Source organism: Salvelinus sp. IW2-2015, linkage group LG7 (assembly GCF_002910315.2).
Source record: "Salvelinus sp. IW2-2015 linkage group LG7, ASM291031v2, whole genome shotgun sequence".
Lineage (NCBI taxonomy): Eukaryota > Metazoa > Chordata > Actinopteri > Salmoniformes > Salmonidae > Salvelinus > Salvelinus sp. IW2-2015.
Genome location: NC_036847.1, coordinates 12,305,815 through 12,332,710, shown reverse-complemented (window position 1 = coordinate 12,332,710; position 26,896 = coordinate 12,305,815). Strand labels below are relative to the sequence as shown.

The 26,896-nt window shown below is 42.6% G+C and overlaps 1 protein-coding gene and 1 long non-coding RNA gene across 2 annotated transcripts in view; one reads left to right on the top strand and one right to left on the bottom strand.

Annotated features, from left to right (window-relative positions):
- The window catches only part of sycp2 (synaptonemal complex protein 2), a 67,124-nt gene that overhangs the window by 25,419 nt on the left and 14,809 nt on the right, over positions 1-26,896 (top strand). The window contains exons 23-36 of the mRNA XM_023991007.2: positions 6,396-6,982; positions 7,269-7,411; positions 7,743-7,779; positions 9,962-10,035; positions 10,343-10,388; positions 10,707-10,750; positions 11,064-11,121; positions 11,372-11,543; positions 12,019-12,083; positions 12,384-12,566; positions 12,909-13,086; positions 13,854-14,134; positions 21,593-21,904; positions 22,239-22,296. Coding sequence (XP_023846775.1) covers positions 6,396-6,982; positions 7,269-7,411; positions 7,743-7,779; positions 9,962-10,035; positions 10,343-10,388; positions 10,707-10,750; positions 11,064-11,121; positions 11,372-11,543; positions 12,019-12,083; positions 12,384-12,566; positions 12,909-13,086; positions 13,854-14,134; positions 21,593-21,904; positions 22,239-22,296 — 2,238 coding nt within the window. The remainder of the gene's footprint in view (positions 1-6,395; positions 6,983-7,268; positions 7,412-7,742; positions 7,780-9,961; positions 10,036-10,342; positions 10,389-10,706; positions 10,751-11,063; positions 11,122-11,371; positions 11,544-12,018; positions 12,084-12,383; positions 12,567-12,908; positions 13,087-13,853; positions 14,135-21,592; positions 21,905-22,238; positions 22,297-26,896) is intronic.
- Positions 3,725-9,689, bottom strand: LOC112081121 (uncharacterized). Its single transcript, XR_002896334.2, has 3 exons — positions 9,294-9,689; positions 4,069-4,144; positions 3,725-3,925 (listed from the first exon to the last, which is right to left on the bottom strand). It is a non-coding gene; the product is annotated as an uncharacterized lncRNA (long non-coding RNA).

Sequence of the window (26,896 nt, the reverse complement as noted above, 5' to 3'; positions counted from 1 at the left end):
CATCAATAAATTGGTTATAACAAACTCTGAACACCGTGTGATGACATGAACAAATTAATGAATGAGTGATTGATACAGTAGCCTATAGAAGTATTGAAATATAGGCCTAAGTTAGTTAAGGTATTAAGACTAAACAAATCAAATTGTATTAGTCACATGCGCCGAATACAAATAGGTGTCGACCTTACAGTGAAATGCTTACTTACAGGCCCCTAACCAACAATGCAGTTTAAAAAATATGAATAAGAATGTGCGGGGGCACCGGTTAGTTGAGGTAATATGTACATGTAGGTAGAGTTATTAAAGTGACTATGCATAGATAATAACAGAGTAGCAGCGGTGTAAAAGAGGTGGTGGCAATGGAAATAGTCTGGGTATCCATTTGATTAGATGTTCAGGAGTCTTATGGCTTGGGGGTAGAAGCTGTTTAGAAGCCTCTTGGACCTAGACTTGGCGCTCCGGTACCGCTTGCCGTGCGGTAGCGGAGAGAAAAGACTATGACTAGATGTGCTCTTAGGCCTACAACTTGGTATACTAAGCTGGTATAATAAGCCTGCTAATTATAATGACATTACTTATTATTATAATAATAACAATAAGGCGATCAAGAAAAAGGAATGTTATTATAAATATAATTTCTGACAATTTGGAATAGTGTAAACACAAAATAAGTAATCAACAATACCAGAGAGGCTGTTCGAACGAGAAAAAAGCCTTAGCCTTTATTACAACAAAGCAAAGATTAAAAACAGCCATATTTGTGAAATTGTTTACTTGTCATGTGATTGCGTGAGGCTTGGTGCTCACGGAATCAGTAGGCTAATAAACAAACACTCAAACAGGCAACAGATATATTGATGATTTATAAAGCCAGGCACATTTAAGTTAAGCTGTTGATTATAGACCTAATTAAGTTGGGATTTGAGKAACTGCTATCCAACGAGGGAGAATGTGCATTTGTTATAATATTATTTTTATTAGTGTTGCACCATTGTTCTTATGTAATATAACCATATACAATTTCAGTAGCACCTGTCCTAGACAGGTGGACTGTGCCATTCTCACYGCCTCCACAATGGATCAGTCTCCTCAACGCGAATCAGACAGGTGTCTTGTACACAATATTTTTTATATGCAAGTTTATATAACCTACTGCAGGCCTAAAACATGTGGGTTTAACCTTCTGAATTAATGATAGAAGCCTCCTCTTAATAAGTTCAGAGAGACGATTTGTTATCCAACGATTATAAAATGTTATTATTATTAACCCTGCATTATAATTATATATATATTTTTTWAATTAAAAAAAAACTTTGATATTCTGTTTTTATTTACAGTAGTGATGGACAGTTGGAGGCATGTATTACTGTAGCAAGGTGTAGCCCATCATGCAAACAATGTTTCCATGATGGGCTATTAGCAGGAATATAGACTCTTCATAGCCCGGCTACTGTAGGTGTGAAAATCCGCCCAACTTGCAATGTATTCGATGCTTAACTTCTTATGGCTGCAATCCCGGTAATGGGATCGATATGACAAAAACAAAAAAACGTGCAGGGCGCTATATTCAAAAAACAGAAATCTCATAATTAAAATTCCTCAGACATTCATGTGTCTTATATCATTTTAAAAGGTAATCTTGTTGTTAATCCCACCAAAGTGTCCGATTTCAAATAGGCTTTTCAGCGAAAGCACTACAAACGATTATGTTAGGTCACCACAAAACCACAATAAGCACAGCCATTTCTTCCAGCGAAAGATAGCTTTCACAAAAACCAGAAATAGAGATAAAATTAATCACTAACCTTTGATTATTGTCATCAGATGACACTCATAGGACTTCATGTTACACAATACATGCATATTTTGTTTGATTAAGTTCATATTTATATWAAAAAAAATCTGAGTTTACATTGACGCGTTAGATTCACTAGTTGCAAAAACATCAAGTGACTTTGCATAGCCACATCGTTTCAACAGAAATACTCATCATAAATATAGATGATAATACAAGTTATACACATGGAATTATAGATATACCTCTCCTTAATGCAACCGCTGTGTCAGATTTAAAAAAAACTTTACGGAAAAATAAACCATGCAATAATCTGAGACGGAGCTCAGAACAATAGCCAAATTAGCCGCCATGTTGGACTCAACAGAAACCAGAAAATACATGATAAATGTTTCCTTACCTTTGATGAATTCATCAGAATGCAGTCCTAGGAATCCCAGGTCCACAATAAATGCTTGATTTGTTCGTTAATGTCCGTTATTTATGTCAAATTAGCTACTTTGGTTCGCGGCTTCGGTAAACAATTCCAAAGTCAGAAAGCGCCTCCACTATAACGTGACGAAATGTCCAAAAGTTCCGTAACAGTCAGTAGAAACATGTCAAACGATGTACTGAATCAATCTTTAGAATGTTGTTAACATACATCTTGAATAACGTTCCAACCGGAAAATTAAATTGACTTCAGAAGAGCGGTGGAACGGAGGTCCTCATGTGAAGGCGCATGGTGAATGCGTGATCAGCCCGTGGAAGTGATTACTCATTCCTGTCTCCTTCGGCCCCCCTTCACATTAGATTCATCAGGCAAAGTTCTATTGACTGTTGACATCTAGTGGAAGCCGTAGGAAGTGAAAACTCATCAATATCTCTGTGATTTCAATGAGAGCTTGGTTGAAAATTGGCACCCCCAGAAAAAATACAAACAGAAAGTGGAACTTCAGGTTTTTGCCTGCCATGTGAGTTCTGTTATACTCACAGACATAATTCAAACAGTTTTAGAAACTTCAGAGTGTTTTCTAATAATAATATGCATATATTAGCAACTGGGAATGAGGAGCAGGCCGTTTAATATGGGCACCTCTGTGCACCTTTCATCCAAGCTACTCAATACTGCCCCTTCAGCCATAAGAAGTTAACCTCTGTGGGATATGTGGGACGCTAGCGTCCCAACTGGCAATTGTCCAGTGAAAATGCAGAGCGCCAAATTCAAATAAATTACTATGAAAATGTAACTTTGATGAAATCACACATTCAATATACCAAATTAAAGCTACACTTATTGTGAATCCAGCCAACGTGTCAGATTTAAAAAATGCTTTACGGCGAAAGCAAATGATGCTATTATCTGAGGATAGTACCCAAGCAAACAAACACAGACCATCATATTTCAACCCTCCAGGCGCGACACAAAACGCATAAATAAAGATATAATTCATGCCTTACCTTTGACGAGCTTCTTCTGTTGGCACTCCAATATGTCCCATAAACATCACAAATGGTCTTTTTGTTCAATTAATTCCTTCGATATATATCCAAAATGTCAATTTATTTGGCTCGTTTGATCCAGAAAAATCACTGGTTCCAACTTGCGCAACGTGACTACAAAATATCTCAGAAGTTACCTGTAAGCTTTGTCCAAACATTTCAAACTACTTTTGTAATACAACTTTAGGTATTTTTAACGTAAATAATCGATAAAATTGAAGACAGGATATACTGTGTTCAATACCGGAGGAAAACAATGTGTAGCTAGCGTTCAGGTCACGCGCCTCTAACAAAGAGTACACTTCCCTCTACCCTCATTCTGAACAGTGTTACTGTATACTGTACAGTATCTGTTTATCAACATCTTTATGCTTTCGTTAATAAAATAACGAGAACAAATACTTTCAAAATGCAGATGTTTATTTCAACTACATTTTAGTTGCACTTCCCCCCCCAGCTCCATGACCACAGGTTAAACCTTGCTGAGATGATCAATGTATTGGTTGCATTGTTGTATCGTCAATTTCTCAAGCCAAAACGTCTTGATGGCCTTCGCCAGTTCATCTTTGCTTGTYGGCTTGGCAGAGTTACGGATTCATGTTTTCAGTTATTGCCAAACAGGTTTGATCGGTTTTAAAATCAGGAGACCTACATGTAGAGATGAAAAATATATTTTTTAGATATACTGTAGGCGACATGAGTCTCACTAGTGTTTAGTAATGTGCTGTAAGTGTTGTAGGTCTTTTATGCATTTATTTAATCTTTATTTTACTACATAAAGGTCTACTTACTCTGCTGGTGTCTTGACCCAGTTTATGCCCTCATTTGTAATGCAAACCCGGGCGGCAGTGTGTTTTGGGTCATTGTCTGCAATTGGAGAAGAAAAAAAGAAATGTAGCCTAACAGCCAACATTAGGTACAATACTAGAAATATACATGTAAATAGGCTTATACATAACAAAATATTGCTATAATCCTACCTTGAAAGAAATGGTGGTGAATTATTGTGGAACACATAGCAGTCCATAAGGTGTAGGCTACAATATTTTATGTATCTTTTGCTTTGTAAATTGCTAAATTTACCATCAAATCAAATTTGGCCTGGTCCCTGGCGAGAAATTACCCCCCACACATGGAGTTTGAGCATGACAATAGACTCTTACCAAGTCCACTAAATGCACTGTTTTCTAACCACATCTGGATGGAATTACTAWGGGAATAAATATCATTGAATAAAGTAGGCTAATGAAGGCAACAAATTGTTACTTACTGAAACTCCCAAAGTCATCCAATTGTTATAATAGGATTTGAAGCAATAGTCTACTCGCGTATGGTCAACTATTTCAGCACCGTTTTGCACTGCTCTGAGACAAGCATGGGGACTGGTCTTGATAAATCAATGAGATTTTTATTTTCACTGAATCTCCATTTAGGGTTTTGGTTAGCCTACAATTAGTGTGTGGAAATGTTAGGATTATTTTTCTCTTCACTCGCAGTCACTTAGTAGCCTACTCCCGACCGGTGACGTTGTACAGCGCGATATTTTCCTAACAGAAACCCTGAGGGTTTCATTTTTTGTTTTTCTTGGAATATAAACACCATAATATTAATCTAATTAATTAAGATGCATTTCTTAAAATCATCCCATATACTATGTTCTTTCAAAAAAAGGTTTTAAATTCTCAAGTACAGCCAATATTAAAAAAATAAAAATAAATGTCAAATGCTTCTCAAAGATGCCCTCTGGTGGTCAAACTAGCAGTAATGGCAGCAATGGCTGACACTTAAATAACTTGCCATAGGATTCTGCGGCAGCCCGAAAGGTGTGCTGCAGTACGACACAACTTTTAAAGGCAGAACCACTGTAATGTATATACAGTACCAGAAAAAGTTTGGACACAGCTACTCATTCAAGGGGTTCTCTTTATTTTTACTATTTTCTACATTGTAAAATAATAGTGAAGACATCAAAACTATGAAATAACACATATGGAATCATGTAGTAACCAAAAAAAGTGTTAAATCAAAATAGAAATATATTTTAGATGTTAGATTCTTCGAAGTAGGTACCCTTTGCCTTGATGACAGCTTTGCACACTCTTGGCATTCTCTCAATCAACTTCATGAGGAATACTTTTCCAACAGTCTTGAAGGAATTCCCACGTATCCTGAGCACTTGTTGGCTGCTTTTCCTTCACTCTTCAATCTCAATTTAGGATGTCCATTGCTCGTGTTTCTTGGCCCAAGCAAGTCTCTTTTTGTTATTGGTGTCATTTAGTAGCGGTTTCTGTGCAGCAATTCAACCATGAAGGCCTGATTCACGCAGTCTCCTCTGAACAGTGTTGGGATGTGTCTGTTACTTGAACTCTGAAGCATTTWTTTGGCCTGTAATTTATGAGGCTGGTAACTCTAATGAACTTATCCTTTTGCAGCAGAGGTAACTCTGGTTCTTCCTTTCCTTATGGCGGTCCTCATGAGAGCCAGCTTCATCATAGCACTTGATGGTGTTTGCGACTGCACTTGAAGAAACTTACCAGATTGACTGACCATGTCTTCAGTAATAAATATGTTGAAATGGATCCAAATTCTGTTTCTGTCTTCAGTACTTTTTAAATAGGATAGATGGGCTATGGTATAGGTTGAATGTGGTAGTCTGCCTATAACCAGCCTGAGTAGGCCTATAACTCCATTCCTATTCAGAGTTTAGAGAAATCAATCTAATTGGAAATGAGCCATTATCAGGCTGGTTAATGTGATACATGTCTGTTGAATTTGATAAAATCCACCCGCCTCGGCCCCGCCCTACCTACTCACCCAGTCAGGAGCTGCTACCACATTGCGGCCGTGGCATACTTTTTACTAAATGGCACATGCTAAATTGTGTGCTACGATAAGTACATAGTATGCAGTTTAACTATGTAGAACGCTGGCATGGGTATTCGGACACAGACAATATCATTCGATTTGAAGAACATTGCTCATTTTCATTGCCGTCTGCCATGGTTTTAAAAGACGACCGTTCATTAGCTACCTGCACTAGCCGTCTATGTTAGAGCGTTCATCTGTGAATAAGGTCTACATTGAGGTTTTACTGAAAGTGTTTCCCTCCGGTGTCCAGAACATGAGAACGTAGAGCAACAGGAGCGTCCGTCGTCTGCCCAGAGAGGTTCTGGGTCGGTCCCTGGGTCAGCAGTCAGCCACAAGCAGCTCCACGCCCAGCTCACCCAGCGCCTGGAGGAGGTCCTCCGCAAGAGGGACCGGGGTACTGGGCCCGAGGAGCGAGCTGGAGCCCAGATCAGAGTGCCTGAGGAGCGAGGTGGGCCACAGGACCGAGGGTCCCGAGAGCAAGCTAGAGCCCAGGGAAGAAGAGGGCCTGAAGAGCGAGATGCAGCCCAGGGAGGAAGCGGGCCTGAGGAGCAAAGTGGAGCCCAGGGAGGAAGAGGGCCTGATGAGCAAGATGGAGCCCAGGGAGGAAGAGGGCCTGAGGAGCGAGGTGAGCCCACTGGGAGAGGTGCCAAAGAGTCACGGCAGGATGCAGGAAGGCCTGGTCAGACCAAGGGGAAACCTAAGAGCCAGAAGTCTCAGGAAACTGAAGCCACCCCAGGGAAAGCCCCTGTCAAACCCACCCCAGCTAAAGATATACAGGAGAGGGCAACACCCAACTCCAAGGTTAAGGCCACTGGGTCAAACTCCAGTAAAGACAAGGTGAGGATATAGAGTGTTAAGAGCAATTGAATAGGAAATTTAGCTTGGCGCAAAGCTGTTTGAATACCCCGTCCCAGTCCGAGTTGGAGCTTCCTTATTAAATGGAGGCAGTGAACTGTAGCCAATGGGTTGCACCTTGCTTTTGGACAATGGCACAGTAGTATAACCATTCATAGCACTGTCTGTCTATCAGTGTCTCAAGTTTAGTAGTAGTAATAGTAGTAGTATATTGGAGTTATAATAACAATAAACACCCTTTCTCACGTGTTCCCCTCATCCTCTGCAGAGAGAGGAGGAGGTGACGGGCACCATGATGAGGTTAATCTCCAGCCACTACGAGAATAGCACATCATCCACCACCATTAAATCCCCTGTAGAGTCTGTTCCTCGCTGGCCCCTTCCACCCACCAACAGGTACTGCAGCAACAGGTACTGCAGGAAACAAAACCAAATGAACATATAACATGGTAGAATGATGTGCAGAAGTTTGGTCTAGCGCAGCGGTACCCAAACATTTCCTTTCCGGGTACCACCAAATCACTGTCAAAAGCTCTTGAGGACCACCATTTGCAAATTCGTGTAAATCTTTTAACAAAAAATGTAGAGTCAGTTTCATCAGAGAATGTAATAAAATGCCTATTATTACAGATGGTTAAACAATTTGCATTGTGAAGAGGACTACACACTCCCTTCCCCCGGAGACCGGGGTTCAATCCCTGGCAATAGTGTAATAATTACAATTTTCTTTCCTTTGTGGTAGATCTGTTTTGGAGAAGAGTTGGTTGCCACCATCGATGGTGAGTGCCTGAGCTGTTTTCTGATTGATAAACAGAATAAGTAATATTAATTTTAATTGTATAAATTTAGGTAGCAGGACATGGTAGCAGACCGAACAGCTACCTCCGGTAAGAAGTGGGGTGGTGGTGTGTGTCTATTTGTCAATAACAGCTGGTGCGCAATGTCTAATATTAAGGAATTCTCGAAGTATTGATCGCCTGAGGTAGAGTACCTCATAATAAGCTGTAGACCACACCATCTACRAAGAGASTTTATCTATATTCTTTGTAGCGGTCTATTTACCACCACAAACCYATGCTGGCKCTAAGACCACACTCAACGAGCTGCATAAGGCCATAAGGAAACAAGAAAATGCTCATCCAGAAGCAGCGCTCCTAGTGGCCGGGGACTTTAATGCAGGCAAACTTAAATCCGTTTTACCTCATTTCTACCAGCATGTCACATGTGCACCCAGAGGGGGGGGGGGGGGAAACAAACTCTAGAGCACATTTACTCCACACACAGAGACACGTACAAAGCTCTGCATCCATTTGGCAAATGTGACCATAATTGTATCCTCCCGATTACAAGCAAAAACTAAAGCAGGAAGTACTAGTGACTTGCTCAATACGGAAGTGGTGAGATGATACAGATGCTACGCTAGAGGACTGTTTTGCTACCCCGCAGATCCTCAACACAAGGCTTGGTCCCCTCCTGTTCTCCCTGTTCACCCACGACTGAGTGGCCAAGCACGACTCCCAACACCATCATTAAGTTTGCTGACGATACAACGGCGGTAGGCTTGATCACAGACAACGATGACACAGCCTATAGGGAGGAGGTCAGAGACCTGTCAGTGTGGTGCCKGGACAACAACCTCTCCCTCAACGTGAGCAAGACAAAGGAAAAGGCGGGCCGAACACGCCCCTATTCACATCGACGGGGCTGTAGTGGAGCGGTCAAGAGCTTCAAGTTCCTTGGTGTCCACATCACCAGCAAACTATGGTCCAAGGACACCAAGACAGTTGTGAAGAGGGCATGAAAACGCCTATTCCCCCTCYGGAGACTGAAAAGATTTGGCATGGGTCCCCATATCCTCAAAAAGTTCTACAGCTGCACCATCGAGAGCATTCTGACCGGTTGCATCACTGCCTGGTATGGTAACTGCTCGGCATCCGACCGTAAGGCGCTACAGAGGGTAGTGCATATGGCCCAGTACATCACTGGGGCCAAGCTTCCTGCCATCCAGGACCTCTATACTAGGCGGTGTCAGAGGAAGGCCCCAAAAAATMGTCAAAGACTCCTGTCACCCAAGTAATAGACTGTTCTTTCTGCTACTGCACGACAAGCGGAATCGTTGCGCCAAGTCTATGTCCAAAAGGCTCCTTAACAGCTTCTACCCCCAAGCCATAAGACTACTGAACAATTAATCAAATGGCCACCTGGACTATTTGCATTGACACCCCACCCCCCTTTATTTTTACACTGCTGCTACTCGCTGTTTATTATCTATGCATAGTCACTTTACCCCTACCTGTAACGGCTTTCCTCCATCTCTTCATCCGAAGAGGAGTAGCAAGGATTGGACCAAAGTGCAGCGCGGCTAGTGTTCAACATGTTTAATAAAAGAACAAGTGAAACACTACAAACAACATACAAAATAACAAAATGTGCAAAAACCGAGACAGACCTATCTGGTGCAGACAACCACAGAGACAGGAAACAAACACCCACAAAATCCCAACACAAAACAAGCCTCCTATATATGATTCTCAATCAGGGACAACGATTACCATCTGCCTCTGATTGAGAACCATATTAGGCTGGACATAGAAACAGACAAACTAGACACACAACATAGAATTCCCACCCAGCTCACGTCCTGACCAACTAAACACATACAAAACAACAGAAAACAGGTCAGGAACGTGACACTACCTACATTACCTCAACTAGTCTGTACCCCCGCACATTGACTTTAGTTTATTTATTAAATATTTTCTTAACAATAATAAAAAATAAAATAAAAACTGCATTGTTGGTTAAGGGCTTGTAAGTAAGCATTTCACAGTACGGTCTACACCTGTTGTATTCGGTGCAAGTGACAAATACAATTTGATTTGGAGGATTTGTTAGGGTTGCATAAGACGTGTTTTCCCCTCATGCATTCACAAGCTAGTGCCTGAATTCTCTCCCTCATAGGTGGGAACGGCAAAAGCTCCAGGATATATGAAGTCCTACACTAACTCCAAGAAGCCCTCTGCAAAACAACAAGGGTATTTCTTTTTGTCCAGTTTCATTCAAATTCTCCCCATGCTGCAACACAACCAGTGCATCTTATATCTGATAATAACCCACGACAACTTGTCTGAAATGAATTTAGCTAAATCTAAATTTCAGGGGATTTGAATAATCAGGAATTTTAATCAGGACATCCTCCGTTCAAATATAGAAACTGACCTATTCTTTAGACAAAATAATAATTGTTTTATTATTTTGTCCTGATCCCATGCCTAAAATGTTGATTTTTATTTCCTGTTTATGCATGGTATTGTTGATTTCATTCATTGTTTCTTTGTGTAGAGATGATGTCTTTGCGTTCAAAGTGGATACATCTATGACCACTGGGGTAAATAAATATACATTTGATCTATGTAAATCCAATTAATGAATTAGGCCTACTATTTGTTAGCAGACTTGGGTTTAAATACCTAAGCTGTGCTGGTTTGAGCTTGCKTGTTGCAATCCCACCTAGCACTCCAGGCCGGCTACAGCAAATACTTGAAGTATTTGAAAGATTTAAAATAGCATTTGAACCCAGGCCTTTTCAATTGGTTCCATCGCAACAAGCAAGCTCAATCAAGCACAGTTTAGGTATTTGAAATTATTCCATATAGTATTCTCATGCACCGGTGGATGATGGTTTCTAATTCTCTGCTCTCTTTAGGGGGAGGGGAAAATGTCCTCGGACACCTCTGCCATTGATAGCAGGTAGGAGCTGTTTGAAGGCAGTACTCATTTGGTTGCATCTGACTGGGGCTCTCTCAATTAGTCTTTCCTTGATTCCTTGTATCCTTTCTTCTCACCTTCTTCTCAAAACTCATTGGAGAAGACATGGGGAGGGACCTTGGGGAGATTCTCTTACAATATGGTTGAGATGGAGGCAAGGAGATAGGATGTTAGGAATCAAGGACAGATTAATTGAGAAAGACCCTGGGTCTCATCTGTGTTGTAATAGTGTCTTCTAGTGTTGCGGTAAATAATCCATTAAGTCAATGTGATTCAGTGCTGTTTTTCTTCCCAGTGCTATTCACAACTCCTGGGCATTCCCCAGCACTGCCAAGAAGGGCCAAGCAGTCAAGGTATGGAGGCAAACACTGTAATTGACACAATATGATGGGAGAACTTTTGAATGGAGAGATGGAGATTGCCTCCTTTTGTGTGTGTGTGTGGTTCTCTTATCTCGGTGTGTGAAGGTGTCTGTACTCTTGTCGTGTGTGTGTACATACCTGTCTCTGTGTGTGTGAGACTGTGTGTGCGTATGTATACATTTGTAAACCTGCGTATGTGTACCCATGTGTGTGTGTGCACCTCACTGAATTGTCACTGCAGTCCCAGGTAGCAGCTCCGCGGCGCCACGTGAAGAAGCACCTGTTCAGCGACACAGACACAGACACCATGATGGAGATCAGCTGGCTCAAAGAGTCCAGCAGGAAGCCCAAGCCCAAAGTGATCGACTATAGCCGTCAGCCCCGGCTCCACCTCCCTACCCCCAACACCACATGTACGCTCACGCTATACGTCACTTAACCTTTCCACACTACTGAGCCAAACCTAACCGAGCCAAACTGTATTGGGCTGGCCTGGTTAAGCATCCAGCGTAGTTGCTGGAACCATGCTGGAAATTTAAGGACAATGTGAAAAGAATAAATCCAAGCCAGCACTGTATGGTTTGGTCTTATAGTTTTAATCAGTCTGTATCTGTTGTGTTGAGTGAACTCACTAGTCAAACATAGCCTACACCTTTTTAATATTTAAAWWWWTMTGACTAGGCAAGTCAGTTAAGAACAAATTCGTATTTACAATGACGGCCTACTGTTGAACAGTGAGTTAACTGCCCTGTTCAGGGTCAGAACTACGTAWTTTTACCTTGTTAGCTCGGGAATTCAARCCAGAAACCTTTCGGTTACTGGCCCAACGCTCTAACCACTAGGCGACCTGCCGCTACCTTATCTCTCTCTCTCTCTTTTCTGTTTTAGATGAGTCCCCAGACTTACCACCTAGCTCACCCAAGCCTGGGAAGGAGAAAGCCAAGCCAAAGAAGGTGAGACTGACAATCCAATGGTTTTAAATCAGTGAGGGGGAATCTCAATGAGCTAGTGCACACTTCGGGTAGAAGGGATGGGGAATCGGAACCAGCCTTGTATCTTGAAACCTTAGAATCCAAAGTGAGTTAATCAACTTTTCATCCTTACTACTGCTCTGTTGCAACCTAGAAATATGATTCCTAAAATGGGCTTCCCCATCCAAATCAATGGGTGAGTGATGGGTGGAATTGTACTTGTATGGTTGCATCAGTCAGCATTGCCTCTGTCGGCCACAGTGTGTCATGCTCGCCTTTCAGAAGAGACAGAGGGTGAAGGAGAGAAGTGTAGAGCAGAAGGAGAACAATGGAGCGGCACTGGTGGCAGCAGGGACCAGTCAAGCAGCCAGGAGGCCCCAGAGAGCCGCCGCCACCAACGCCAAGAGCTACAGGGAGCCCGACAGCGCCAGCCAATCAGAGACTGAAGAGCCGCCCGCTCCTAAGGTCCTGCTTTCTTCCCTCACACATATGCCCTTTCCTCATGATTAGGCTCTATCACTGATTTAAATAGAATGAAATAAAGTATTCATTAAATAATATAGGTAATGCATCTAAGTTCACGTTATGCTTCTCCTAGACATATAATACTTTTTTGGTTGGTAAGTAATAAAGGTGAAATCAGTTACATTGTTATATTTTAGTTGTTTAGATGGCAGACAAAAATCAATCAGATCACAATACATTTAATTGCAGTGGAATAAATCATGGATAGTTGGGGTTTTTTACCACTTTTTACATGACCAACTTGTAATAAAAGTATGTTATGGGATTATTTTCTCCCAACAGAAGCGCTCCATCGGACCAGCGCAAAAGAGCGAGAAGGTTTGCCAAGAGGCTGTCGAGGTGAAGAAGAAAAAGGCAACCACCCCGGCCAAGGAACAGACGAATGTACCGAAAGAGTCTTCTTGGGCTGCRCGGCTGGCCTCTTTCAATCCTTCCCCTCCTGCAATCGAGAGGATGAGAGGTGAGGCAAACCCAGCACACCTACACCAACCAAGGACCAGTTGAACCTGGTTTTCACCTGTGTATTCTATCCATACAATGATTCAAATTCTGTGGTTCTGTCTACAATCTTTGAAAAAAAATTTTTTTTGTTGGCACTACGCAATCGCTGGAAAATGTTAACTTATTCTTCTATTCATTGATATCAATGCATGACTGAGTGAAAATTGGACTTAGTTAGGATTCACCCCTTAGTTATCCCTGGTGCAATCACTCTGTCTAAGAAACCTAAGGGCTTAATTCAATCTGTTGCGCTGAAGATCAGCTCTGTAGTGCAATTTAAAGGTAATTTGCSATTGTGCCGACATATGCAGCGTTTACTGTGAATGCAGTTTCCGCCAACGTGGGAACATTGACCTTTAKATTTRTATCTGACAGTAGTGCAGGTCTTCAGCGCTACGGATTGAATCGAACCCTAACTTCAGTGTAGTACAGGGGTATTCAAATCTTACCCTACGAAGTCCGAAGAAATGCACATTTTCTGTTCTACCTGATAATTAATTGCACVGAGCTGGTATCCCAGGTCTAAATCAGTTCCTGATTAGAGGGGAATAATAATAAAAAGAAGTGGAACTGGCTTCAAGGTCCAGATGTGAATTTGAGGGGTGTAGTAGATATAAAACATATTTACTGTAAGTGGATATGAGAAAAAGTATCTCTGTACTATTGACCTCGAATACCTTGGCCAGCTGTCTGAGCATCTGTGGTTGTGTTTTGACCCCCACATAGCTGCATCCGAGAGGTCGCTGATAGCCTTACCCCGGTCGCCCCTCACCCCGCTGGGCTCCCTGTCCGCCTCCCCTGCCAGCGGCCCCACTTCACCCCTTGCCCTGGAGCTGCCCCCCGAACACCCTCGCAGCAGCGCGGGCTTCCAGCCCTCCTCCTTCTACAGCGTCCCTGGGAGGAAGAGTGACCGCAAAGCTAAGGATCCCCCTCTACCCTCTCTCCCATCCCTTACTCCTACTGGCAAGACTCCTGGCCTTCGCGCCCAGAGACCCAGTGCCTTAGAGGTAAGATACAGGGTTGATACTGCACCAATGGGCCTTCTGACATATTTTCYAAAAATAATATATACAGTACCAGTCAGAAGTTTGGACACAGCTACTCATTCCAGGGTTTGTCTTTATTTGTAATAAAATAAAAAAAAAAGACATTGTAGAATAATAGTGAAGACATCAAAACTGTGAAATAACACATGGACTCATTTAGTGACCAAAACAAAAAAGTGTTAAATATATTTTCTATTTGAGATTCTTCAAAGTAGGCACCCTTTGCCTTGATGACAGCTTTGCACACTCTTGGCATTCTCTCATCCAGCTTCACCTAGAATGCTTTTCCAACAGTCTTGAAGGAGTTCCCATGTATGCTGAGCACTTGTTGGCTGCTTTTCTTCACTCTGCGGCCCAACTCATCCCAAACCATCTCAATTGGGTTGAGGTTGGGTGATTGTGGAGACCAGGTCATCTGATGCAGCACTCCCATCACTCTCCTTCTTGGTCAAATAGTCCTTACACAGCCTGGAGGTGTTGGGTTATTGTCCTGTTGAAAAACAAATGATAGTTCCACTAAGGCGCAAAAAACAGATGGGATGGCGTATCGCTGCAGAATGCTGTGGTAGCCATGCTGGTAAAGTTTGCCTTGAATTCTAAATAAATCACTGACAGTGTCACCAGCAAAGCACCCCCACACCTTCTCCTCCATGCTTCACGGTGGGAACCACACATGCGGAGATCATCCTTTCACTTAGTCTGCATCTCGAAGACACGGCGGTTGCAACCACAAATCTCAAATTTGGACTCATCAGACCATAGGACAAATTTCCACCGGTTTAATGTCCARTGCGTCGTGTTTCTTGGCCCAAGCAAGTCACTTCTTATTGGTGTCCTTTACTAGTGGTTTCTTTGCAGGAATTCGACCATGGAGGCCAGATTCACGGAGTCTCCTCTGAACAGTTGATGTTGAGATGTGCCAGTTACTTGAACTCTGTGAAGCATTTATTTGGCCTGCAATCGGAGGTGCAGTTAATTAAGGATTTCTGAGGCTGGTAACTCTAATGAACTTATCCTCTGCAGCAGAGGTAACTGGGTCTTCATTTCCTGTGGCGGTCCTCATGAGAGKCAGTTTCATAGTGTTTGATGGTTTTTGCAACTGCACTTGAAGAAACTTTCAAAGTTCTTGAAATTTTCCGAATTMACTGTTGTTTCTCTTTGAGCTGTTCTTGCCATAATATGGACTTGGTCTTTTACRAAATCTTCTGTATACCACCCCTACCTTGTCACAACACAACTGATTGGCTCAAACGCATTAAGGAAATAAATTCCACAAATTAACTTGACAAGGCACACCTGTTAATTGAAATGCATTTCAGGTGACTACCTCATGAAGCTGGTTGAGAGAATGCCAAGAGTGTGTAAAGCTGTCAAGGCAAAGGMTGCCTACTTTAACAAATCAAAATATATTTGAGATTCTTCAAACACTTTTGGTTACGACATTAWTCCATATGTGTAATTTTATTGTTTTGATGTCTTCACTATTATTCTACAATGTATTACATTTTTTAAATAAAGACAAAACTCTTGAATGAGGTGTGTCCAAACTTTTGCTGGTACTGTACAGTCGCGGCCAAAAGTTTTGAGAATGACACAAATATACATTTTCAAAGTCTGCTGCCTCAGTTTGTATGATGGCAATTTGCATGTACTCCAGAATGTTATGAAGAGTGATTGCAATTAATTGCAAAGTCCCTCTTTGCCATGAAAATGAACTGAATCCCCAAAAACATTTCCACTGCATTTCAGCCCTCCACAAAAGGACCAGCTGACATCATGTCAGTGATTCTCTCGTTAACACAGGTGTGAGTGTTGACGAGGACAAGGCTGGCGATCATTTGGTCAGGCTGATTGAGTTCGAATAACAGACTGGAAGCTTCAAAAGGAGGGTGGTGCTTGGAATCATTGTTCTTCCTCTGTCAAGCATGGTTACCTGCAAGGAAACACGTGCCATCATCATTGCTTTGCACAAAAAGGGCTTCACAGGCAAGGATATTGCTGCCAGTAAGATTGCACCTAAATCAACCATTTATCGGATCATCAAGAATTTCAAGGAGAGCGGTTCAATTGTTGTGAAGAAGGCTTCAGGGCACCCAAGGAAGTCCAGCAAGCGCCAGGACATCTCCTAAAGTTGATTCAGCTGCGGGATAGGGCACCACCAGTACAGAGCTTGCTCAGGAATGGCAGCAGGCAAGTGTGAGTGCATCTGCACGCACAGTAGGCGGAAGACTTTTGGAGGATGGCCTGGTGTCATGAAGGGCAGCAAAGAAGCCACTTCTCTCCAGGAAAAACATTAGGGACAGACTGATATTATGCAAAAGGTACAGGGATTGGACTGGGGTATAGTCATTTTCTCTGATGAATCCCCTTTCTGATTGTTTGGGGCATCCGGAAAAAAAGCTTGTCCGGAGAAGACAAGGTGAGCGCTACCATCAGTCCTGTGTCATGCCAACAGTAAAGCATCCTGAGACCATTCATGTGTGGGGTTGCTTCTCAGCCAAGGGAGTGCGCTCACTCACAATTTTGCCTAAAAACACAGCCWTGAATAAAGAATGGTTCAACACATCTTCKGAGAGCAACTTCTCCCAACCATCCAGGAACAGTTGGGTGATGAACAATGCCTTTTCCAGCATGATGGAGCACCTTGCCATACGGKAAAAGTGATGACTAAGTGGCTCGGGGAACAAAACATCGATATTTTGGGTACAAGCCCAGGAAACTCCCCAGACCTTAATCCCATTGAGAACTTGTGGTCAATCTTCAAGAGYCAGGTGGACAAACAAAAACGCACAAATTCTGACAAACTCCAAGCATTGATTATGCAAGAATGGGCTGCCATCAGTCAGGATGTGGCCCAGAAGTTAATTGACAGCATGCCAGGGRGGATTGCAGAGGTCTTGAAAAGGAAGGGTCAACACTACAAATATTGACTCCTTGCATCAACTTCATGTCATTGTCAATAAAAGCCTTTGACACTTTTGAAATGCTTGTAATTATACTTCAGTATTCCATAGTAACATCTGGCAAAAATATCTAAAGACACTGAAGTAGCAAACTTTGTGGAAATTAATATTTGTGTCATTCTCAACTTTTGGCCACAACTGTACACAGATTTACAGATGTATTATGCAGGTGCAGCGAAATACTTGTGTTTGTAGCTTCAACAGTGCAGTAATACCTAGCAAAAAGTAATTCAAAAAATATATAAAACCTACTGAGGTGTGAATATCTGCTTAAATACATGTTGCATTTATATTTTTGCTCAGTAGCATGTAGGTCACTTTCACAAAAATTGTCCAATTGAYAGAGTAGCGAAGCAAAGCATTTGGTTTCATTCAACTTACATTTATAATAGGCTACCACATTTCAGACACAAAACGTGCTAAACATGCTGTGGAAACGTGAACGAGCAGAATTAAGCTACAATCTGAKAGTATTTCAAGTGTCACAGATAACTGGAGTTATTCACAAATGCCTATTAATCTTAATGCCCGGTTTCTCTTTACAATTGCACTTGAAAGCAACTTTAAAAAAATAAAAAAACATGAAAAGACATAAGTGCAAGGCTACTAGCGTTGCTGTAACTTTCAGTCCATAGACTGCATGACTTGACTGACAGGAACCAGCTTGTGTCGCGGTCATTTGTGCCCTTACCTCATACCGTCCACGCTAGGGGGATATGGTCAGTGTTTAGGGTGAACTTCCTCCCGCGGTGGTAATACTTGACGGTGTCCAGCGCCCACTTCACAGCYAGGCACTCCTTGACAATCGAGTAGTTCTCCCTCYGGAGGAGCTTCCTGCTGACATACATGATGGGGTACTCCTCGCCTTCCTGCTCTTGGGACAAGACGGCCCCTACCCCTGTGTCAGACGCGTCTGTCTGGACCAGGAGGTTTTTTGAGAAGTCCGGGGTGACGAGTACCGGGTGCTAACAACGCGCATCCTTCACGGCCTATAAAGCCGCCTCTGTGTCATCCGTCCARCGCACCCTCTGGGGTAGGCGTGCCTTCGTTATGTCAGTGAGGGGAGAAGTTATTGGGGCAAAGTTAGGTACAAATCGACTGTAGTAGCCTGGTAACCCCAGGAACGACTTCACCTGCCTCTGGGTACTGGCCATTCCCAATTTTCACATTACCCCGCCCTATTCGATAGCCCAGGTACTCCACCTCGGCGTAGTCCAGCTTGCACTTGTGGGGGTTCGCGGTCAGTCCCGCATCCCTTAGCGCATCCACCACCGCCTGTAACCTACAGAGATGGGACTCCCAACTCACTGTGCATGATTATATCATCCCAATAAGCAGCAGCGTACACAGTGCGGGCACAGGATGCGGCCCATGAGTCACTGAAAGGTCGCTGGGGCCCTGTTCCTGCTGGACCGCCGCCCTCTGGGCTTCTGGTATCCGATATGTCTGTTTACGCACTTTTTCTCCAGGACGTGTYTGGATATGATGTTCCACGAGATCCGTGCACCCCGGCACCTCAGAAAACACGGCCGTATTCTGCTGGATCAACTCTGAGCGCTTGTTGTTGGGTCGGGCTGAGGTCTTCCCCCATTGAAATTTCGACAGAGAGCGGGTTCTGCTGTGGCCAGGTCCATGTTGCTCACAGCGCTTCTCATGCGTGCCACTTCAATAGGTTCACATGYTAAAGCTGGAGGGGATTTCTCCCCGGTTGGCGTACCTTATAATTGACGATGCCACGTAGCCAGGAATTTGCTCTCCGTTGTGGGGATCAGCACCAAGACCTTCTCACCCAGGTGGAACTCTTGTGGTTGGGCCCCCCGGTTGTATACACGACGCGCCTAGGCCATGTGCTCCCTCACCACTGGCCACATCGCCTTCATTCTGCATGTAATCCACGCTGTGAAGGGGGGGGGGGGTTGGTTGGTCCTCGCAGACCTCCTTGGCTAGGCCCAGCAGTCCGCAGGGCCAACGGCCATACAGGAGCTCAAAGGGGGAGAACCAGTGTACACTTGGGGTACCTTGCAACATCATGTGGGGCAGCAGCTGGTCCCAGTTCCTCCCGTTTCTCTCGGTGACCTTCTTCAACATCTGCTTTAGGGTCTTATTGAAGCGTTCAACTAGCCTGTCTGTTTGTGGTCCTCACCTGTTTGATTCGTAAAAGATTGCAGATATCTTTCATTACATATCTTTCATTACATAAGACATGAGACATGAACGCAGTACCCTGGCCCGTCAGGATTTCCCGCGGAATACCCACCCGGCTGAATAAATGGAAGAGCTCCRGTGCGATACCTTTCGCTGCCGCCATGCGTAGCAGGATCACCTCCGGATACCAGGTGGTTTAATCCACGATTACCAGGATCTATTGGTGTCCCCTTGCGGTTTTCACCAACGGACCCAGCAGATCCATCGCCACCTGCTCAAAATGGCACCCCTATAATGGGCAAGGGCCACTCATTTACCCCGGGTGATAGCGCGCCATCCACCGTGACTACCTGGCCCCTTGCATTCTGGAGGTTGGGGTCTTCTAACTGGGCCATCCCGAACTGGCATGTGAGGATTCCCGTGTCGGGTGGTCCGTCTGGTGCCTCCACCTCCATAAAGGGGAGCTTGAGGTCCTCCTTGGACGATGGCTCGCTTCCCGGCGCGGGCTTGTCTCCCTCCTCCTGGTACGACTCAATCCCAGTGGACACTTGTTTGAGGAGTATGCGCAACAACAAAAAACTTATCACGGCAACTGGTTTGATACATTCACCTCTGAAGGTAAATAATGTACTTACATTTGAAGTCGGAAGTTTACATACTCTTAGGTCATTAACTTCTTTGGGGTAGGGGGCAGTATTTTCACGTCCGGATGAAAAGCGTGCCCAGAGTAAACTGCCTGCTACTCAGGCCCAGATGCTAGGATATGCATATTATTWGTAGATTTGGATAGAAAACACTCTGAAGTTTCTAAAACTGTTTGAATGATATCTGTGAGTATAACATAACTCATATGGCAGGCAAATACCTGAGAAAAAATCCAACCAGGAAGTGGGAAATCTGAGGTTTGTAGGTTTTCAACTCTTTGCCTATCCAAGATACAGTAGAAATGGGGTCATATTGCACTTCCTAAGGCTTCCACTAGATGTCAACAGTCTTTAGAACCTTGTTTGAGGCTTCTACTGTGAAGGAGGGGGGAATGAGAGCTGATTGAGTAACAGGTCTGCCAGAGTGGCATGAGCTGGTCAAGCGCYCACGCGTGAGAGCGACCTGCGTTCCATTGCATTTCTGAAGACAAAGGAATTCTCCGGTTGGAACATTATTGAAGATTTATGTTAAAAACATCCTAAAGATTGATTCTATACATCGTTTGACATGTTTCTACGGACTGTAACGGAACTTTTTGACTTTGTCTGGACCTAGTGAACGCGCCTCATGAATTTGGATTACTGGGCTAAACGCGCGAACAAAAAGGGAGGTATTTGGACATAAATGATGGACTTCATCGAACAAAACATTTATTGTGGAACTGGGATTCCTGGAAGTGCATTCTGATGAAGATCAAAGGTAAGTGAATATTTATAATGCTATTACTGACTTCTGTTGACTCCACAACATGACGGATATCTGTATGGCTTGACTTTGTGTCTGAGCGCTGTACTCAGATTATTGCATGGTGTGCTTTTTCCGTAAAGTTTTTTTGAAATCTGACACAGCGGTTGCATTAAGAAGAAGTGGATCTAAAATTCCAAGCATAACAGTTGTATATTTTAGCAATGTTTATTATGAGTATTTCTGTAAAATGTGGCTCTCTGCAAAATCACCGGATGTTTTGGAACTACTGAACATAACGCGCCAATGTAAACCGAGGTTTTTGGATATAAATATGAACTTTAATCGAACAAAACATGTATTGTGTAACATGAAGTCCTATGAGTGTCATCTGATGAAGATCAAAGGTAAGTGATTAATTTTATCTCTTTCTGCTTTTCGTGACTCCTCTCTTTGGCTGGCAAAATGGCTGTGTTTTTCTGTGACTAGGTACTGACCTAACATAATCGTTTGGCATTTGACATTTCGCATTCTTAAAATAAAGTGGTGATCCTAACTGACCTAAGACTGGGAATTTTTACTAAGATTAAATTGTGAAAAACTGAGTTTAAGGTGTATGTATTTGGCTAAGGTGTATGTAAACTTCATCTAATGTGTTATATTCTCCTACATTAATTTTACATTTTCATAAACTTCAAAGTGTTTCCTTTAAAATGGTATCAATAATATGCATATCCTTGCTTCAGGTCCTGAGCTACAGGCAGTTAGATTTGAGTATGTAATTTTAGGCAGAAATTTAAAGAAAGGGTACGATCCTTAAGTTAACAGTATTATTTATTTATTTATTATGATTTGTAGGACCAACTCTATTGGCTTCCCACATACTGTACATATCTCTCTCTCTTCCTCTCTGCCACCCCAGCTGAGCCCAATCCAGCCGGCTCTCTCCCTGGCCCAGTCTCCCCTCTGCCCTCCCTCCCAGCTCCTCTTGACCTCCACGGCCCTCCAGAAGTCAGTGCTTCCCTCCCCTCTACTCCAATCACAGCCCTCTCCAGGAGAGACTGAACAATTCACCCTCCATTTTGGCTCCCCGGGCCAACTGGGCCTGCCCGAGTCCTTCGACAAGGARTTTCTGGACTCCAGAGTGAAGCTGAGCCAGTCCTCGTCCAGGTCAGAGATGTCATCGACCCGAGTGGAGGTGGTCAACCCGGCAGCCCTGACAACCGCACTGGAGGTACGGATACTAAGGGCCAGTTTGAGAGAATTAAGCCTAGTCCCAGAATAAAAAGTTATTTCAATGCAGATTCTCCATTGAGCATGCATTGTCACCCAGTACTCGGCTTAATCTGTGTCCGGGAAACAGGGTTTATGGGTAGTAGGCACTAATTTGCAGTGTCTGCCCAAGCACTTCATAACCAGGAAATAACTGTAGGGCTGTGTCTGAAATAGCACCCTTTTCCCTATGTAGTGCACAATTTATGACCATAGGGATCTGGTCAAAAGGAGTGGACCAACACCATATTTCTAACGCAAAGTTCTGGGTTAATGTATGACTGTGTTTCCCCTAGAAAACCCCATACTCCGAGCGAAGGCACAAGCTGGATCAACGCAGCTTTCACCTGTCAGGTAAAAGACCACAGCTGTAACGCCCTGAAAGAAAATGCTCTCATTAACACCAGTGTCCACAAAGAGAAAGATAGGTGGTAATAATGTGGAGAAATTGTTGATTCAGCTGATCTTGTAATCTAGCATCATATGGTCTGGGCTGGTTTATTACAGCCCGATCAATTTGGGATTTTTGGGTCCGATAATGATTTTATGGAGGCAAAAGTTAACAATTACCTATATATCTGCCAATATATTGTTTTTTTAGAGTTGGAATGGAAAAAAAATGTAGGCACAAATTGTGCTCTAAAGCAGGGATCATCAACTAGATTCAGCCACAGGCCGACTTTCTCTTCAGCGGATGGCCTCGAGGCCGGAACATAATTACAAATTTACACTGCAAATTGACCGCAATAAGCCCAAACGGATATAATATTTTACTAAAACATAGTTTCAAAACTTGCTTACATTTGTATACGATCACGTGTGTCTCTTATGCGTGGGAAAACTTGGAAACAGATTTCCAAAATTCAAATCACTTGAAACTGATTTCCTGGTGTTATTTCCAATAATGAATATTATAATTTTTTGCACAGAAAACGTAGGGGGCCAAGTAAAACCACCTGTTGGAAAACCCTGCTGTAGAGGATTAAGACACTCAAAATTATGATTTCTAAATATTACAGTTCATCTTATTTAAGATATTTGTGGGGGTTTACATGATGACCACCAAAAAGCTATATCCTCTATAAATATCAAACTAAATTTAAACCACTTGTTCAGTTTACATTTGTATAGGTACAATTTAAACATCTGTCTATGGCAGTGGATAAGAATGCATTAGTGTTTGTGCTGWAGCACCACAKGCACACTAATAAACATGGGCTGAATGAATTAAACTTATTCTCAAAGTAAATCTGAAACGTCGCTAGTCACAAGTTCACAACCAATTCAGTGAAATACAGTTTGTAATGTCACCAAATAGGTGTCAGCGTCAGCATTTTTATTGAATGGATTCACTACAGTGCTTTACGAAAACAAATACCTTATGGCAACCTTGCAATTAAAGTGTGTTATGTTCTTTTATAGCTCAATGGTTATGACAAGCATGTGCTAGCTGTTCGTTAAGACAATGTTTTTTTGCTGAAAGCATCATGTAAATTACACTGTTATTCAATACAAAATCTATTCGCTATATAGTTCAACTGCAAATGGCATGCGCTGTTGACTGAAAATGCTTGCCACACTGGTTTTAGTCACACGTTCTAATTTAGCTAGCTAACAATCTATCTTATGAATGCAAGCACATGGCCTGAATGATATGTCTGCGCCAAGTGTCTTGCTTTATGCAGATTGCACACGTCGGAAAACTAACTAAATAAACTCACTAACATAATAAGCCCATACTGTAACAGTGTAATTTTTGGATCAAGGATGAGTGTTCACACATAGGTAGCAGATTGCTTGCTAGCTAGGTCAGGGGTCTCCAACCTTTTCTAGCATGAGAGCTATTTCTTTTAAATAAAACATGTCGCAAGCTTCAKWTTTTTTTRRCAAGCTTTCAAATAGGTACATTCTTCTCTCCCCTGGATCTTTAGTGTACAAGATATATCTGGTAAAATAATGGTTAATAAACAACTCCAAGGGGGCTCTATAAAAACTGATTATTRTTTACCCCAAATAATGTTTTATATTTTCCAAACTTATTGTTCTCAGTTTTATTTTAACTGGTTTTATATATTTTTTAGTTTTTCAATTACAATGGTTCATAGAGAAACTACAAAATSGGATGTTCTGAGTCCATGTCAAAGCTTAAATCYCATCAGAATACCTTTTTTGGGGGTGGGGTCTGGAAGAAAACTAACACTTTAATTACACATCTAGCTAGTGAGGAATGTGCCGTCTAATCTGCTGGTCTAGCGATGGTTCTGCTGCTGCTAATTTCATTGCAAATAGATACAAATGATATACTTACTCATGATATACTTCTGCCAGGTAAGTGTACTTTGCAGTTAACATTTAATTGAGGTTTTAGGGAAATTATTTCTGTCAACCCACAAGACGGTTATCACACCAACTGGGTACACACGGATTGATAGACAAACATGCACACCACAAAGACAGACGGGGGCAATATTGCTGGAAATTAATTGGCAGATATTGTTTTAGGTTTGTAATTTTTAAACCAAGGATAATGTTGCGTTGATTAGATCAGGTWTTCTCAACTGGGGTACGCACAATGTTGTCGGGGGTACGCCAAATAAAAATGTGATTCATTTGGGTGAGTTTTTTTTGCTCGCCTGAGTAGCCTCGTTTCACTGCCTAAAATAAAATTAAACCATCTAGTGTTCAGCGAAATAACACAAATGTCAAAAACAGGTGCCTAGTCAAATAATTAACATCCAGTCACATTAACAGTTACTCTCTCACGGGAATTCCACTAATGTATGTAGCCAAACGTCGCTGCTGCTCATTCCGTTTGCTCAAAAATGTATAAATGTGACTCACCATCTGGATTCAGTCTTATGTAGCAACATTTGAATTTTTTTTATTTTTTATTTGATAAAAGTAGAGACTCAGAGCTACGAAATGGTATATCATACACGGCATTTGAGGATCAATGGGAAAGTATTTCTACCATGAAAGTTGATACACTTGTAAACTCACTCAGGGCCTTTAAATGTTTTGGTACCTACTAGGGAGCTCTCCTTTGTCTACACCCATTCYGCATTGTTCACACCCTCTTAAGCCAGCCCCACCCATCTCTTTCAGGGTTCACATGAGGCCATGTGCTAAACAGTGAGTAGTGTAGTAAAGATTAAGACTAAAAAAGTGGTAGTAACCTACAATAAGGAACATTTCCAGGTAAACAGAAAGTATCCAGATAAAAATATTAGATGACGCTTACCCATACACACTTGTCTAAATTGATGGGTCATGTGAAAMAAATGCTTTAACCCCCAGCCACATCCAGTGGTGGAAGTACTAAATTGTCATACTTGAGTAAAAGTTGTAGCAGGCTCAAGGGTGTAGGGTTTCCACATCACCAAGTTCAGTAACAAAACATGCACCAGTAGCACAATTAGAATGCGAATGGGGAGTTTTAGGGATTTTTGTACACTGGGGAAGAAGGGAGAATTCACCAATTACTTCAGTCCACAAGCTGTTCTCGTTGTCCATTCCATTCTCCAGGGGTAATCCTAAAACTCGGGTCCTCAGCCAATCCGGTTCGGTACACCAGGGGGGTAAATCTGACAGTCCAGGTCACAACGGGTAATCTCACAGATATTGTTCTCTCTTCTCCCACTCTCATAACACACATTTTTCTCTCCATTCTCGGCCCCTTTGTGCAGTCCGCTTCCTCTTTTATCCCCAAGCACTCCCTGGCTTAATGAGACACAGCCTCGCCTCGTTGGGGCAGTACTATACCTGCACCTGTCGACGACACAAATTGCCCTGCTTCCACGAGCACATCCAATGCTAGCATCAGTAAATCTACATTTGTTGTTAGCCCAGCTAGCATGGACACTGACAGTTGTGAATCTGATGCAGCCGAAGATCTACTGCCCCCTTACCCGGGAAAGCACCGAACAACAGACAGGGACGTTGGACCATCGAAGAGGCGCAATATGATGAGAACTACATTGATTTGGGGTTCACTTATATTGGGAGTAGTGCCTTTCCTCAGCCACAGTGTGTTATATGTGCAAAAGTACTATCTCACAACTCTATGAAACCTTCACTCTTGCGCAGACATTTAGAAACAAAACATGTCAATTTGAAAAATAAGCCACAGGAGTTTTTTGAGCGAGAATTAAGGCGACTTTCGAGTAGTAAGACATMTATAAAAGCAACAGATACTATTTAATAAGAAGGGGCTAGAAGCGTCTTGTATTGTGAGCTACCGAGTGACTAGGACAGGCAAGCCCCATGCTATTGTGGAGGACTTAATTCTTCCTGCTGCCGCGGATATGGCTGGGACAATGCTGGGGGAAAAGCGAGCTGGCCTTTCAGGTTATGTCGATATAGGACTTGTTTTACTGTGGATATAGATACTTTTGTACCTGTTTCCTCCAGCATCTTCACAAGCTCCTTTGCTGTTGTTCAGGATTGATTTGCACTTTTTGCACCAAAGTACGTTCATCTCTAGGAGACAGAACGCATCTCCTTCCTGAGCGGTATGACGGCTGCGTGGTCCCATGTGTTTATACTTGGGTACTATTGTTTGTACAGATGAACGTGGTACCTTCAGGCATTTGGAAATTGCTCCCAAGGATGAACCAGACTTGTGAAGGTGTACAATTTTTTTTCTGAGATCTTGGCTATTTCTTTTGATTTCCCATGATGTCAAGCAAAGAAGGCACTGAGTGTGAAGTAGGCCTTGAAATACATCCACAGGTGCACCTCCAATTGACTCAAATGATGTAAATTAACCTATCAGAAGCTTCTAAAGCCATGGACACATTTTCTTTTAATTTTCAACCTGTTTAAAAGGCACAGTCAACTTAGTGATGTAAACGTCTGACCCACTGGAATTGTGATACAGTGAATTATAAGTGAAGTAATCCTGTGTAAACAATTGTTGTAAAAATTACTTGTGTCATGCACAAAGTAGATGTCC